Source organism: Hyalella azteca, unplaced genomic scaffold (genome assembly GCF_000764305.2).
Source record: "Hyalella azteca isolate HAZT.00-mixed unplaced genomic scaffold, Hazt_2.0.2 contig12821, whole genome shotgun sequence".
Taxonomy (NCBI): Eukaryota; Metazoa; Arthropoda; class Malacostraca; order Amphipoda; family Hyalellidae; genus Hyalella; species Hyalella azteca.
The window spans coordinates 436,091-453,134 of NW_025942766.1; the positions used below are offsets into that span (position 1 = coordinate 436,091).

General features: G+C 36.6%; 1 protein-coding gene across 2 annotated transcripts; it reads right to left on the reverse strand.

Moving 5' to 3' along the window:
• Positions 1–279: 279 nt before the first annotated feature.
• Positions 280–14,640, reverse strand: LOC125178792. 2 transcript variants are annotated; one of them, XM_047883404.1, is made up of 4 exons: positions 13,688–14,640; positions 3,008–3,214; positions 2,076–2,209; positions 280–1,540 (listed from the first exon to the last, which is right to left on the reverse strand). In XM_047883404.1, exons 1-4 carry the CDS (start codon positions 14,366–14,368, stop codon positions 1,450–1,452), a joined length of 1,113 nt encoding a protein of 370 aa, XP_047739360.1. In that variant the 5' UTR covers positions 14,369–14,640; the 3' UTR covers positions 280–1,449. The 2 variants fall into 2 exon arrangements, with proteins under 2 accessions (XP_047739360.1, XP_047739361.1); XM_047883405.1 differs by lacking the exon at positions 13,688–14,640 and adding an exon at positions 13,507–13,560.
• Between the last annotated feature and the right edge of the window lie 2,404 nt (positions 14,641–17,044).

Genomic DNA, 17,044 nt, shown 5'->3' on the forward strand with positions numbered 1-17,044 from the left:
AAGCTTTCCTATTAACGAACTCGGGAGAGCTTAACACTGAAAACACAATTTCACTCGTGAATATAATTTGAAATTTAATACACCGTATACTAAAGTAATCTAGTACGTAGATCATTAATATGTCAAGAACAAAATTTTAACTGTCTCTGCCAATTTTATCGTCAGTAATATTGATTATTTCTATATAGTTAAATTAATATCTTTACCAGAAAAGGGTTCATTAAAAGATAAAACACACTATCATGTTTATAAGAAAATATTTATCAACACATAATTAAATTTACATAATTGCACGACGTCACTTCGTTCTGTGTCTTCGAACTATTTTAAAATGACATCTAATACTGTTTCTCTTAATGTTGTTTGCGTTTGAAAAGTTTCTTACCCAGATAAAAATTGCTGGCCATATATAGTTTCGAGTTTGCCAATTTTACTTAAGTATTGATATAATTGTACAGCGGCAGTTCAAATGTTTTTATCGCGATTCAGTAGATGGGAAAAAAGTCGTCATATGTTTAAAGCTTATTTGAGTGGAGTTTTACACAGCTATGTTCAAATCGGTCATTGAATTTATTTTTTTTTCTGGTATTATAAGTAGTTAGGGTCTCGTTGGATGATATCAATAGGTTTCTGATTATTTTTTGATAAATTTAGGTATTTCGTTCGGTGGACAATTGGATTGGAGTGATTGTTTTAGCTACTGTGGTGAGTAAATACTGTATATTAGCCGGAATAATACAAAATATATTTGGAATTGAATTAGTTAAAAGGCAACGACTGCGGACGTGAAATATGAATGTTGAGATAGCTGGCATGACATGAAAATAAAAAGAACGGAAAATACGATATGTGAATGTACAGATTTCTGCTGCGACAAAAACATGTGAAAATTGCTGATGAAATATGAAAATGTACCAACCGATCTGATGCGTTTTGAAAATGTTAAGAATTCATTTGCAACATATCTACATTCCCTATACATTGGTTAAAAGCGTGATTGGTCAGATTGATAACAAAGAAACGTACTAAATAATTTAATGTTCGATAAAAATGAATAAAGTTAAGTTGTAGCTAATAGCCGCCGCTATGTACCCTTCTTAGGCTATTGTTCTCGATTTTTCATTTCATAATTGCATGTAGGAAAGAAAATTTGAATAATACGTAACAATCTAAATTCACTTGCAATGTAATAAGAACGTTATTTAACATTTATAGCTATTATGTGCAATAACTTGGGTAGTCATAAAAAAGTTGAGTAGAATTATATGTCGCATTCAATTACTCGTAGAAGCTCCGATGTTAAGTATTAGTGCGTCTGTTTCGAGAGTCCGGTAAAAAATGTCCTTCAGACGTGTCCATGCAGTAAGTTGCCCCTTATCGTGATTTTTCCGCCCAGTGGAGATTTACGGCGAAAAAGTATGAAGGCACTCTCGTAATGTGCGATTGTATCTAGCAGTACAGCCAATCTGGATGCTGTGGGGGCCGGCATGGTTTAGGGCACTTCTTGTCCAGAGGCTCGCAGCAGTACTCTGGTCGATACCTGTCGAGACACGAGCGCAATAAATAATTAAATAGACGCGAAAATAATAAACATGGTATATTTAAAATTCGGAAATTAAACTTTAAGTTTTAAAATACTTTGAGGAAAATAAGCCGGGGTCTCGGATTTGGGTTTGATTTCACGTTATTATTTTTTAACCGAGCAGAACATTTTCAACCGCGATCCTTTAAATTAAAAGTGCCATTAATTTCTTGCTAAAAGAGCTCAAGCATTATGCTATTTTGTAAGATATTCAATTAAATTTTAGCTTTCAATATAACATAACATATCATAGTGATCTCGGCGCTGAAGAGTGGGCCTGATGTGGCCTGTCGCCGATTCTTTTCCTTTTCGTGCCCTGTTCACATAAGATCTAAAATCGTGTCATTTGACCGGGTCTTTTCATGACTGACGATAGTTTGAAATAGCTACTCGACTTCCACCGGGTTCGATATGGTGCTAGACATTTAAAATCTGACTTAACACTAATAAATTCATTTCAATAACAATAACCTCGCCTCGCTTATTTACTCACCAAGGGTTGCCGACAAAAAAGCCGCCTTCTCTCTGAGTCGGGAAGGGCAGACTGGGTCCCAGACGCCTACTCGTGCAGTGGAAGCTGCTGTGCTGCAGAGCGTGCTCGTCTAGGAAGCTTCTCGTCATCACTCTCTGCGATGCAAGACGCAGTTTATCTGACATTTTCTTATCTAATAAGAAATATCGTTAAATAGTTGATGCTTATTGATAAAATATGTATGCGAAAAGCTTCTCGGCATCACTCTCTGCGATGCAAGACGCAGTGTATATGATATTTATTTATCTAATAAGAAATATCATTAAATAGTTGATGCTTATTGATAAAATATGTATGCGAAAAGCTTCTCGGCATCACTCTCTGCAATGCAAGACGCAGTGTATTTGGTATTTATTTATCTAATAAGAAATATCATTAAATAGTTGATGCTTATTGATAAAATATGTATGCGATTAGCTTCTCGGCATCACTCTCTGTGATGCAAGACGCAGTGTATTTGGTATTTTCTTATCTAATAAGAAATATCATTAAATAGTTGATGCTAATTGATAAAATAGGTATGCGAATATGCAAACGAAAATTGAAAAAATATAACTCAGTACTCACTGCAGTGAGTGACAGAGAGCGCATTTTCTCGTCGATGAAAACTTGAGGTCACGGACGGACGGACAGACTGACAGACAGACAGACGGACATGGCGAGCACAATAGTGCATTTTTTCCATAAATGAGAAAATGCGCTAACAAATTAAGCGAAATACTTCTTATCACTGTCGAGATAACAAGATGGGTTTCAAAATATTCTGCATGCAAATTTGGTCATGCACTTGCAAATAAGCATTTTAAACCATTGTTTCCTACTTAAAGAATATATATCTCCTACAATTTTAATCATTTAAACTTCAAGGTTTCAAGCGTTGATTGTTAATTTACCGCTAAATTATCCTGATCATTCGCTGGATGCAAGACGAAAAGCTTGTCCAGGATGTCCTCGAAGACATGAAGCATGTCGGGGGGCTGGTACACCCCGAACATACCCCCCATGACAGGGGCGTCGTGAGCTGGGTGATCCCTCATGAGATGCACCGCTTTACCTGACGCCATCCACTCGTTCACGGCCGCCACCTCCCGCTCGCTCATCTACAATAAAACAATTCCGTCAGTCCCATGTTTCATCTAATAAATTTCAGTCTACTCATCGGCAACATGAAAATAGTAATCAGTTTTGAAGTTCTTTTCAGTAAAACAGGCCAACCTGCAACAAAAGATCGAAATGTTCAACTTAATTACGGACCAGGCAATAAGTCCAGCAGCTATCTCAATCAATCGTCAGCTATGGAAAGATCGGGTTCCAAAGGCCGGATCCCTTGTGAATCAAGTAAATTTTGCTGTTGTATCCTATTTACGTATATTATTTATTTACAACAAAATTTCAATTTTAATATTTCTTGTAACTTAAAAATGAATGTGTGCTGCATTCGAAACGTCGTTAATAAACTAAAACTACTAAAAAAAACTCCACCAGCTATTAACTTACAAACTACAGGATTCGTCCGGACGCTGAAAATATTTTCAGAGTAATTTTAAGCTTAGATTGCAAACCGTATCCACAATACCTTTGATTTGAACTACTGTCATTTCCAAAAGTTCAATCTCAAATGTTGCAAAATCCTTCACCTGCTTGATAATGAAAATTCTATATTCGAAGCGTCGCATTCCATTAAAATGCTATTTTGGTAACCTGCTTTTTGATCTCCCAGCGCCTGCAAGGAATTTTGTTCGTTTCATTGAAAAAAAAAACATATAAGAAAATTATTCATAAAAGCATGCTCTGGTCGTCAGTTATAGATAGGCCTTAGTTTGTTGTCTTCTTTGTGAGTTTTAATGTTTCCATGTATGCAGAAATACATAGCCCATGCAGAAAATAGCTTCCAAGAATCGTGATAAGTTTTTTAAGATCCTATCGCAGAGTTCGCTGTGTTTATTAATTTATTTGCTCACCTCTGAAGTTGTTTTATTGGATTTCTTGCGACATGACAGAATTTGGACTCGTCCGATAACAAGGAATTCGCCCGACTCGTTAAGGCGAGCTGAAGCTACCAAAAAACGAGTCATCAGCAGTCTTAACTCCTGTTCTACGTCAAGCAACCAAGCAACTCGGAGATAACGATCAAATTGTTCCACGGCAAGCAGACGAAAGCAATATTTTTGTAATTATTTAAGACGAGCTGAAGCTACCAAAAAACGAAGTTCATCGACATCAGCAGTTTTAACTCCGGTTCTACGTCAAGCAGCTCAACTCAGAGACAACGACCAAATTGTTATACGGCCAGCAGACAAAGCAATATTTTTGTAATTATGGATAAAACTTATTATCTCTAAAAAATTAATGCATTTATATCGGACGAGTCCAAATTCAGTCATGTTGCAAGAAATTCAACAGAACAACTTCAGAGGGAAGGAAATAAATTAATCAACACAGCAAACTCTGCAATAGGATCTAAAAAACTCACCCCAATTTTTGGAATCTATTCTCCAGGCTGGGAGCGCAGCCGTGCACCACCAATTTTGTGCACCAATAAGCCCTGAATCGAACGCCTTGGATCTCTCCGGACATCCACCAATCAGCCGTGAACCACTCGGCTTTGCCTTCCTCCGGCCTCGCATAGAACCTGCCGTGCACCACCAGGCCGCGGATCGAATCTGACTTCCGGGCATCGTTAAATTACGTAATTTTACGTTCACCGCACCTGAGGTTAGGTTTCAGATAGCATAGTTCTGTTCAAAAATTTATCGTCCTTCGACAAGTGGCCGTTCGACCGAGGGCTGGTTCGACCCACGGCCTAGATACGGACGGCTTGAAGTGTTGAAGGCTACGTTCCGGAAGGCAGGTATCATGATAGTCCATTACATCCAGGGCAGTGGTGGTCTTCGGCAGGCGACCCCTCCAGGCTACCTCTATGAAAACGTTAAAACTCACAAAGAAGACCTATAAGACACCTAAAGACCTATAATATAGTATAGGCCTATAAGGCATATAATTTCGCACGTTACTTCTCTAGTATACAAAACTTTAAAGAACTGGACGCTGTAATTAAACCATATATCCCAAAGAAATGCTCTCTGAAATATAGAAATGACTTCTTAGAAATTCTCGGTACCTCGCACTCTTCTGGTCTACTATCTTCGCTGGACTACTAGCTTCGCACCAGTTTGTTCACTAATGCACGCTGAAATTATTTTCAAAGTAATTTCAAGTTTCGGTATAAACTGTATCCACAATACCATCGATTTGCACTATCATTTTCAAAAGTTCGATCTCAAGTGTTGCAAAGCCCTTCACCTGCTTGATAATGAATATTGTGTATTCGAAACGTCGCATTCCATAAAAATGTCATATGGTAATTTGTTTTTGATCTCTGGACGCCAGTAAGAAATTTAGTTAGACTCATCGAAAAAAACAAATAAGTTTAATAAAAAGCATGCTCTGGTCTTCAGTTAAAGTTGCATAATATTGTAAATAAGTATCCGAATTAACATATAAGGACGTTTATAGTAGGCATAACATAACCAAACTGGAAACCGACACCGCAATCAATCCTCTCATCACGTCGTCATTTATAGGCTAACGTAGAACACAAAGCGCTCGAGTGGCCAGGTGGCGGGTGGTAAGCTTTAGAAAGCCGAAATAACGAGTATATGGGCAGCGATGTGTAATAATAATATATACATATATATAATAATTTCAAGCAGGTTTCATTGAAGACCAGAGAATTTGTTTTATTAGTTTATTTCTTAATAGTTTTTTTCAATATATCGAACAATATTTTTAGTTTGAACTTGCGAATAAAACAAATTCTCTGGTCTTCAATGAAACCTGCTTGAAAGAAGAAATTCTGCCAACCTATACTAATATATAATAATATATACATATATATATAGTGTCTGTTCACTGACTGTGTAACACCTCTGAGTTTTATTTCGCTGAAGTAGCGTCCACTTACTTCTAACATGGATGATAGTGTCCAACTGATGAACTGACATGCTGCGTGAGAGATAATGATAAGTTTTTATAGACCATTGCAAACCTTGAAATAGTTAATAAAGAGCTGATAATTGTAAGATCATAATCACTTGAATACGGTACTAATTTTCGGTACACTCCTTTAATATCAGTATACAAATCCTCAATATAATATTGCACCGGCAGCATTGAGGGACTAAGTTGTTCAACCATATACCTTCAATTGTCCACTATTTTTACCCATCCCTGTGCAGAACTTCTTTTTTTACTTTCGTGATATTATTATAACGTCATTCGTGCACCGGGAAATTCGAAAATGGTCAAATTTGATATTGATTAAGATTTTAAGATTGACTTTACATTTTCACGACAACGAAGTTTTTATGTCTGAACCAATGTTGTAAGTACTCGGCCGTGTGCTTTGAATTTTTTTTTCTGTGAAATGTAAAATAGTCGAAATGTTTTAGCGATGCCACGATTTGTAGATGGTTTTACACAGTAATCTCAATTCAGTGTATATAACGGCAATTATTTTCACATCACCTATTCCTGCATTAGAAGGAACTCAAATCTTGATAATTATTCAGCTACTTTAAAATCATCCATTTCTACCTTAGAAGTAACGCACTCAAATATTTATAATTATTTATATATTTCAAAAAGTTTAAGGTATTCAGGGGCTGTATTATTCCTTCATACACGGCTGCCGTTGGTGGCACGTCATCAAGTCAGGCTGTATAAATAAACCCCCCACTCCCACGTTTATTTATACCCTGAAAAAATTCCCACACACACGTTTATTTATACCATGAAAAAATTCCCACACACACGTTTATTTATACCATGAAAAATTCCCACACACACGTTTATTTATACCATGAAAAAATTCCCACAACCACGTTTATTTATACCCTGAAAAAATTCACACACACGCGTTTATTTATACCCTGAAAAAATTCCCACAATCCGCTGACGAAAGGCCACGCGCTATAAGTTTAATTGGTTTTCTTCATTTTTGGTGTATTTTAGAAACTTAAAATGTTTCATCGGACAAATTATTTAATCAATCAGCATAGATTAGTTTCCTTAGACCATTGTTGTTTCTACTTCTTCATTATTTTCCAATAATTATTGTGAAATGAAGTTTCAGGTAAGGTATATAGACAAAATTTAAATTGAAAGCTAATTAATCAGACAACAACTATGTTTGAACAGTACATGAATAATTTATACAATAGTGCAACCTTAAACCGGAAATCTCGATACACGAAAAGTAATGCTTCAATGACTTATTCTAATGAAAACATTTATCAATGATTTCAAAATACATATCAATCAAACATGTATCATTAATTTCAAAATCAATAACAATCAATCATGTATCATTGATTTCAAAATCAATAACAATCAATCATGTATCATTTGAACATTCCTTGAAATGCATCGCGATATATTCAATAGATTCGCTGATATCTTATGAATACCTTTTTGCTACGATTGAACATTCCTTGAAATGCATTGCGATATCTTCAATATATTCGCTAATATCTTGTGTATACCTTTTGCGACGATTGAACATTCCTTGAAATACATCGCGATATCTTCAATTCATTCGCTAATATCTTGATACCTTTTGCGACGCCTGAACATTCCTTGAAATGCATCGCGATATCTTCACTATACTCGCTAATATCTTGTGAATACCTTTTGCGACGCCTGAACATTCCTTGAAATACATCGCGATATCTTCAATATACTCGCTAATATCTTGATACCTTTTGCTACGATTGAACATTCCTTGAAATGCATCGCCATATCTTCAATATACTCGCTGATATCTTATGAATACTTTTTGCGACGCCTGAACATTCCTTGGTAGGTGCTATAGCATTCATAGCTCAAACACCTGTGTATTGTTCGTCACAGGTTCACATGGCAACGACATGCTGCCATGTGAACCTGTGACCCATGGTTGAACCATGCTGTGACCAGCTGCACCTGTCGATCAACGTAGCATTAATTTTCAGCATACCAGCGTTGATGTACATCGCTCGGGTCTTCCAATAATTTGTCCGATAATTATACAAAATTATAAAAAATAATGTTCCTATTTATCACAATATTACGTAAGAAGGATAAACATTTTAAAATAAAATTATATCATTTTACGTGTTGACATCTTCTCCTAAGTATATTGTTTCGAAATGCAAAAAAATATTATGGCCTATAATGATAATCAGAGTCTAATTCGACAATGATTCATATGGTGCAGTTGATCCTTCCAGCAGTTCAGTGTCACACCACTACTCACTGCCTATGGTCAGTATAGCTATTAACGTAAGGAGTCAGCAATTAAGGGGACCATTAGTAATATAGTTAGTGAGATGTTAATCTTGTTTTTATATTATCAGTCTGCTTATATCGCAAGTTCACAAGGAATTTAAAAGCAAAGAAAACGCCAAGCAAATTCACCATTACGATATTGAAAACATTTCAGAGTCTGGCTCCATCATATCAGACATAAGAATCAGTTCGACAATCTAAAAATGATCATTTTTAGATTGTCGAACTGATGATGGAGCTGGATTCCGAAACGTTTTCAATGTCAATATGGCGAATTTGCTTGGCGTTTTCTTTGCTTTTAAAGTCCTTGGTAATCTTGTTGGATTATAGACCACACGCCAACGCCCGAATATGGCAATCATTGTGCTCATAATATTGCTTGCCGAGGCCGCCGATGCAGCAGCCTTTGTACGTCTTCAAAAGAAGCTTCTGCGGGAACATGATAGGAGCTAATACATCGAATGGCTGCGTAGCGAGGGTATCATTTCGCCTGACCCCGGGCCTATACTTTCAAAACTCGCTAAGTGAACGTAAGTACTTACGCTCTATTTTCTTGTCTATGATTGGTGTATTTGGCTTGAAAGGCTGTCAATGATTGGCTGATGAACTTACGATCTCTTAACTTTTTTTGAAAGTATAGGCCCTGGCAGGTCATCGGGCATAAATAAAGTATACGAGAGAAAATATGTACTGACAAATATGTTAGTATGTAATATTATACGTTAAAATATGTTAGATGTAAAATGTTGTATGTTAAAATATGTAATAATAGAAAATAAGTTAGGAAGTTTCGTATCACAGGGATTCAAAATATGTGTTTTTATTGTAAAGAGATGAGATCGGGATTTAAATGAAAGCAATGTCTTGCCCTCAGGATATCGCCCATGCAATATGCGAGATATCGAAAGCATTTTGTGGCGGAACTAGAAGGAAACAATTCAGTAAATCACCGTGTGAAATGGGGGGCAGGCTTGCAAAATCTTTACACCACTGCTTTGCCGGCACTTCATATGGATCAACATCGTTAATGTCTAGCAATTTTCTTAAATAACGGTCTCTAGCTGAAGGAAGTAGTTTTTCACAATAGCTTAATCCTTTCTGCTTTGCTCTTTCTTTCTCCATTGTCACCATTCACCAAAACATCCAACCGACTGAAACGAGCAAGAACGAAAGAATGGTCTACAAAGATGGCGGCGGAGCAACGCGGATTACTTGGAAACGCGGGAGCTTGGCGAGCCCGATTAAGGGGACCATTAGTAATATAGTTAGTGAGATGTTAATCTTGTTTCTATATTATCAGTCTGCTTATATCGCAAGTTCACAAGGAATTTAAAAGCAAAGAAAACGACAAGCAAATTCACCATATCGATATTGAAAACATTTCAGAGTCTAGCTCCATCATATTAGACATAAGAATCAGTTCGACAATCTAAAAATGATCATTTTTAGATTGTCGAACTGATGATGGAGCTGGACTCCGAAACGTTTTCAATGTCAATATGGCGAATTTGCTTGGCGTTTTCTTTCCTTTTAAATTCCTTGGTAATCTTGTTGGATTATAGACCACTAGGGAACATGATAAGAGCTCATACATCGAATGGCTGCGTAGCGAGGGTATCATTTCGCCTGACTCCAGCCGATGCAGGTCATCGGGCATAAATAAAGTCTACGAGAGAAAATATGTTAGTATGTAATGTTATATGTTAAGATGTGTTAGTTTGTAATATGTTAGTATGAAATATGTTAGTATGTAATGTTAAGTTTTAAGTTCTTACGGTACTTCGTCAAATATATTGTCCGCCTGGCGCGTGTGTGTCATGCGCAGCATAGCTTTAGTCGATTTTAATTAACGGTTATGGTTCAGTTCGATGCTGGCTCTCGACTTACCAGGTTGGGGGAAATATTTGGTACGTATTTTAATTAGGAATCGTGCACTGAATACTTACCTGCGATTTTAAGATCAATGTGTTCATAGTCGATATAAAGTGTTTTACTTAGCTTAGTTACCACATGTGCAATACTAATTTTTACTAATGTTCCCCATTGTTTTGTTTGTTTCGCAGAAACCGATTTTAATAAGAAAGTACGAAAAGTCGCGTTTTTCAAATCCTTCGTAACGAATAAGATGCTACATGTAATATGTTATATGTTAAAATATGTAATAATAGAAAATATGTTAGGAAGTTTCGCATCACAGAGATTCAAAATAGGTGTTTTTATTGTAAAGAGATGAGATCGGGATTTAAATGAAAGCAATGTGTTGCGCTCAGGATATCGCCCGTGCAATATGCGAGATATCGAAAGCATTTTGTGGCGGAACTAGAAGGAAACAATAGAGCAGCCCGAAAGAGGCCAAACAAGTTTCTTCCAAAAAAAATTAAGTTCAATTATTTGTAATTAAAGTAAAATTAATAACTTTGCATCAACAATTCAAATTTAGTTAAAACCTAGGTAAACAAGAGACCAAACAATTTTCTTCCAAAAAATTTAAGTTCAATTATTTGTAATTAAAGTAAAATTAATAAATTTGCATCAATTATTCAAAGTTAGTTAAAAACCTAGGTAAACAATTATTAAAGTGACGAAACAATTGAACAAAATTTAATATACATCATGAATATTTTTAATGATTTTTCTAGAAATAAAAAGAGAAACGGAAATTATCTTCGGGCATTGTTGCCGATTCCCATGTATACCTCCTATATACTTACCGATTAAGTTTATTGGTACAGGGGTCCACACCACTGAGTGATTTGCAAATAGAATTATTTGCAGTTTATCTAGTGACTTTATAAACTGATTCAGCAATGTATAGTTGGTTACATATATCCTACATATACCTATTCTAAAAATTATGCTACATTTTTCTTGGAATATATAGGCTATATAAGATGAGAACAAGTTATTAACACTAAGCCGAGACCGCGAGGTGACTCGATTCACAAAATGTTCCGTATACGTTAAAAAAAGTGCACGATTTTAAAGTACTATCGAGTACATTTTATTTGCAAAAAATCGGCGTGATTGTTTTACGAAAAAATAACGGCCATATAATGTTAAATACAGACATAGAAATGGATAATAAATACGTCGTTAATTAGTCTTTCTTTTCATATTCATGTGGAAATAAATATGTGTGTTGGAATTTTTATCGTAGAAGTGGAAACGATCCACGAAGAATACTGTTCTTTGATATATAATTATAATAATTTAGACCTAAATTCATGTTACCTGAAATATATGCGCTATAATGTGGAAAATGATTTAGATGTAATTGCAAATTGAAAAGTCTACGCATTATGTGATGACGAAATCACGATTTATCAATTGAATAAATTGTTCTAGAGGATACAGCAAAAAATTTATCCGTTGTCAAAGCACTTTATTCAGAATTATCTAGACATTAGAAGATAGTTAGCCATTCAACTCAAGCTATATTTGTACCGCTGCGAAATACCAACCAATCACCATGTCGTTGACGCGAATTAATGATATTAAGTTTCAATTTCGGCGCACTGCTTTAAAACTAACCCATAACAAAGAAGAAGAAATAAAACACATTAAAATCTCACGGACCAGACGATGGACGAGCTAGAGCGACAAATTACTCTAGTTCCGATATCACTTGTAAATTTACTATAAATAATCCGATGTTTGATATCTCCTTAGCATCAAACTAATACATACACGTATAAATATATATTGGATGTTTTGTACCGGTTGCAAAGGGATTGTTCACAGGAAATGAATACCCTTTCAGACAAAACTCTACACCTCGAACTAATTGTTAACTCATATAATTATTGTTATGTCTCTGTCTGGGTTGTTGGCAATATTTTATGTATTTATTTGCCGAACAAGTGTTGTCAATACGCCACCATTTTAGTGATGTGTTAGGGTTCGTAGGGAGAACTCCGGAAGCCCGACAACTTGTTAATGTTATTAACAATACGTGCTTGTGGACAAACATGTTGCGTTGTTCTCTTGCAACAACAACAGAGTTATGGTGCAGTGGTGATTTGGATGGTGATGTGGAAGTGATGGTGATGTGGAAGTGATGGTGATGTGGAAGTGATGCTGATGTGGAAGTGATGGTGATGTGGAAGTGATGGTGCAGTGGTGACTTGGATGGTGATGTAGAAGTGATGGTGATGTAGAAGTGATGCTGATGTGGAAGTGATGCTGATGTGGAAGTGATGCTGATGTGGAAGTAATGCTGATGTGGAAGTGATGGTGATGTGGAAGTAATGCTGATGTGGAAGTGATCACCCGACAAAGGTCATTATATGTTGCATGAGTAATTATTTGTAATACAATATGAGCTAGAAATTATGTTAGGCAATTCAATAACGATGGATTGAATTACGAGAGCTGGGGTACGCGAGACACGATCATATATATGCAATGCACAGCTGGAGCACGTGTCTATTGAGATTTTTTGCATGCAAGTAAAACTGGGGATATTTCAACACAGGGCAAATGTTTATAGTGTTTTACTTTAACCGTATAGGCACGTGAAAATACAGTATGTGGCTTTGTGTTTAATAAATGAAACTTAGGCGATGTTATGAGCGGTTTTTGAATATCAGAGCAACTATAGTCTCTTGGACAGGCAACAATAAATTGGTTGCGTACATCAGTTCTTGATTATCATCTCATTTTATTAATGAACGATAATATGAGGTTCATACCTCAATATTCATATTGCATGCATGTTGGAAGGTCAACGTGTAATTATACCTGCGAGGCAGCATGCATATATAGTCCAGGGTCACGCTCACGGGTCCTATCATCAGCATCTGGCCGATAAATTTATTAGTACTTGAACAATGACCCGTACCCAAAATTTCCACTTACAAAGCGATATAAATAAATATATAGTGGATAATTACACTCGGTAAATTAAAAAAATTTTTCAAGTTACATTCAAATTTAAGTAGCACAGGAATGGGAAGTAGTGCAAGCATACATACCTCTCACTATGCTTATAAATGCACGGTTTATACCTAATAACAGCAAGGAATACAAGTTAACACATTAATAATTCCTTAACTAGCGTCGTCACCTGGGCGTCTGAATCCCTGACGATGAACCGCTCGACCTGCGGGTCCCCCATGGGTGACGACTAGTTGAGTGGGGTATCGAATAGACTATAGAGTAACTTGACTTGAATTATCCTAATCACAAACTCCGGAATTCATTATCTATTAAACTACAATCTTTATAATTCTACAACCCACACTCACCTGGGCATCTGAGTCCCTGACGATGAAACGCTCGACCTGCGGGTCCCCCATGGGTGACGAGCGCCACAGCATTGGGTTCAACATCGACACGTCACCCAGAGGCTCAGGCAGGTTCTCGGCATCACACAAGGCCAAGTTGGGATACTTCATCAACAGAGGACAGAAAAAGGAGTAGTGTTCTTTAGGGAGTGTGTGAATGCGGATATTCCAACCCGGATACAATTTCTGAATATCTCTAATTATAAACACTAATCCTTTGTAATACTTTTGATTTTTTCCATACACGGAGAAAGATACAACTTTCTGCTTGTTCCCGAGCAGCGACGCTCGTCGTCCACAGCTTCCGCTCAGAGGAACAAAATTGCTGCCATTGTAAGGGGCGACACGATGTTCTACTGCATGACTGGGGTGCTTTACGTTGTCTGTGAGCTCACTGCAGCTGGTAATGTTTGTTCGCTCCCACCACGGCAGCTCAACGTCGTCATATATTGGAGGAGCAATGAGACCATCTTTTTTTGCTCTAAATAGCATTCGGCGAGACGCTCTTTCATTGTTCCAATAATAATTGAAAGTGGCTGAATTGGAGTCAAGTAACTGGCTTTGCTTCAATGTGAAAACTACCAAGAGACAGATTGGAGCAGCGAACAGCAGCTTTCGCCGTTGCTTTTCATTCCCAAACATCTGACCGAATTCTCAAGTCCAATAATTCTGTATGAAAATGTTCCAAAAGAAATAAATAAATTTTTTTTATTCAAGAAATAATCGGTGATTATTCACGGTCGGGAAAACTCACGCGATAAAATAAAGTTTCCACAATAAATAATATCATAAAAGTGTATTTAGTCCAATAAAAAAAATTTATTTCGCCCGCGAAATTTAAACAAGAAATGAAGACCCAAATCATGCGGCTCGTTACTAGTCGCCAGCAGCACGGAGTCGGCGCGTCGCTTCACGACAACCTCCCGCGACTGACTGCCGGCAGTTGACCTGGTCGGACGAACTTATTGATTTCTGTAGGCATCAGATGTTGCTTTACCCTGACCCTTATATGCATCTCTTTCTCACTAGTGATTAATGTAGCTCTAGATGCTTCAAGGAAAATTTCAAATACTGGAAAGCGCGGGCTCATTTAACCACGAAAAAAATGTTAGTGATATTAACTTTTCAATTTCAAAATGAATTTACATTTAAACCTTTTCCAAAAAAGCAATCGTTTGAAATACAATTTAAAACAAGACATTTAAACAATATAAGGTACTATATCGTGAGAGTTTGAGAGCAATTGTTCACGTTCTCAATTTGTAATCAAGAAAACCGTTCTCGGCCAATGACTCTTAGTAATCCTATTGCAATCGCGTGCTGCTTTTCGCTGCTGCCGCGCCAGGGAATTCAGGCAAGGTCAAATGACCATCAATGCAGATAACGTCGCAACAGTACTTCACTCTTTGTCTACGTGTACAATAATCGGTGTCAATGCTACTCGTACATAAAGGCCTAGGACCGAGAGGTTACCTCAGTACCCTAGAATTATTAAGTCGACGGCCTTCAACTATAAACTCAATTTATAAAAACGATCTATATTTTATTAACTCAACTAAACCACATCGCGCTCATAACATTCTTACCACTATTATGATTTTTAGTGACTAGCGGCGAGATATGTGCAGTGTCTGCTAAGTGGCGACTTATGTGTCATTGACGGTAGGTTTAGATTTCACTTAAAAAATTAGCAATCAAACGGAGTCAAAGTAAAATGAAAATGACATGGGTGATAGAAAACTATTGATAACTGGCAAGATAATTCGTGACACGGAGAATGAGCGGATTAATTATTTAATATTAAAGCTCAAATTACGTCTCTTTATTATTTACTTTTACTTTAATTACGTCCAATTACGTCTTTACGTATGGGCTGATAACTGTCAAAGTGGCCTTGGAATAAAAGAGAACCGATGGAATGACGCGCTCAAGGCCATAGAACACTCTGACCAGTTAATGATATTAAACCCATGTTAATTAATCCTGAAACAATGATGAGCATTAGTGGAAAAAATAACGGCAAATTGGTAAAGCATGCATGTTACCAACCCGTTTGGCTGAATCATGAATGGCATCTTAGACATGGAATGTATAACACCGCTTTAACGCAAGTAATAATGATAAGATAATTTAATAATGTTTACTTATACTAAAGGTTTTACTTTTGCTATTCGTTTATAGAGATTTTATTAGTTATTTATGAGACGACCCTATAAGCTCGACACCGAAGTTTGGTCCACTAGTAGTCTATTAGCGTCATGCCTATACGTATACTGTATACTACTATGCATGCTTATACGTATACTGTATCTATATAGGAACACAGGTAACTCGAGTTGTACAATAAGTATCACGGACCGAAAACGCAATGAAGTTGAAGCAACACAAGCACAGTATTAAGCTTTATATATAGCAATTTAATGTACAGATTAACAATTTAAAGTATGGAGCAAAATTTTAATTAAGTTAACAAAAAAATTAATCAACGCGCAGACAAACTAATGGTTCTAATGCACAAAATCGCAGCGCTACCCAAAGTGTTTACTTTTAAACTTAGGATCGATGAGCGAGCTTTTCTTGAACACCCGGTGAACCAACCTACGCAAAGCATTCCTACTCTATAGTATAACAATTACTTGATTTATATTTTTGCAATCTTTTAGGATGGAATTAAATTTTTCAGTTTTTACCTCGCTATTGTGACATCAGAGCGAGACTATTACGAGACGAGTTATTGAGACTATTAACAATAAATTAGCTCAACTTGATACATGTGTCGCATTGATGAACAGGTTAGAAGGGTACCTACGCCTATGCAGACAAGCTGAACAAAAAAGTTCTGGTATCATAAATATGATATAGAATTGATATCATAGATTGTTTTCTGCTTTATTCTTGATTATTATGGAAACCAATGTAACAATTTAGCACTCTAAACAATTTTTGTGTTGACAGATGGCTTTTCACTTAGCAGTTTTAGGAACAGTTTGAGAAAAACGTCTTCTCGTGAGTCGGAGCCGTTGCGTATACGTAGGCTATTTCCGGCGCCACGTACGAATGCGCCCAGCTAAATGTTCACTTCCTAATTACGTGACGTGAATATTAATATTAGAACGTAGGTAAAGCTTGAGTCATATTTCTGCTGAAATTCGGAGATTACGCGTCTTTACGGGAGTGAATTAATAGCTGGACGCAGACTATGCGCCAGCAGTTGCCCCTTTTTGTCTGGCTGGTGCTATAAGATTGCTCATATAGGTCCTGTTGATAATACAACAAATTGTTAATGTAGTTAATTTATTAGTATTATTAAATCCTGTT

Bases quoted from the DNA above. Each gene is read 5' to 3' on its own strand.
- LOC125178792 (XM_047883404.1), bottom strand. From the start codon at position 14,368: ATGTTTGGGAATGAAAAGCAACGGCGAAAGCTGCTGTTCGCTGCTCCA. The intron at 2,210-3,007 runs GTAAATTAACAA...CTTGCATCGCAG, and splicing joins ATGATCAGGATAATTTAGCG to AGAGTGATGACGAGAAGCTT. The intron at 1,541-2,075 runs GTGAGTAAATAA...GTGTCTCGACAG, and splicing joins TTTTTTGTCGGCAACCCTTG to GTATCGACCAGAGTACTGCT.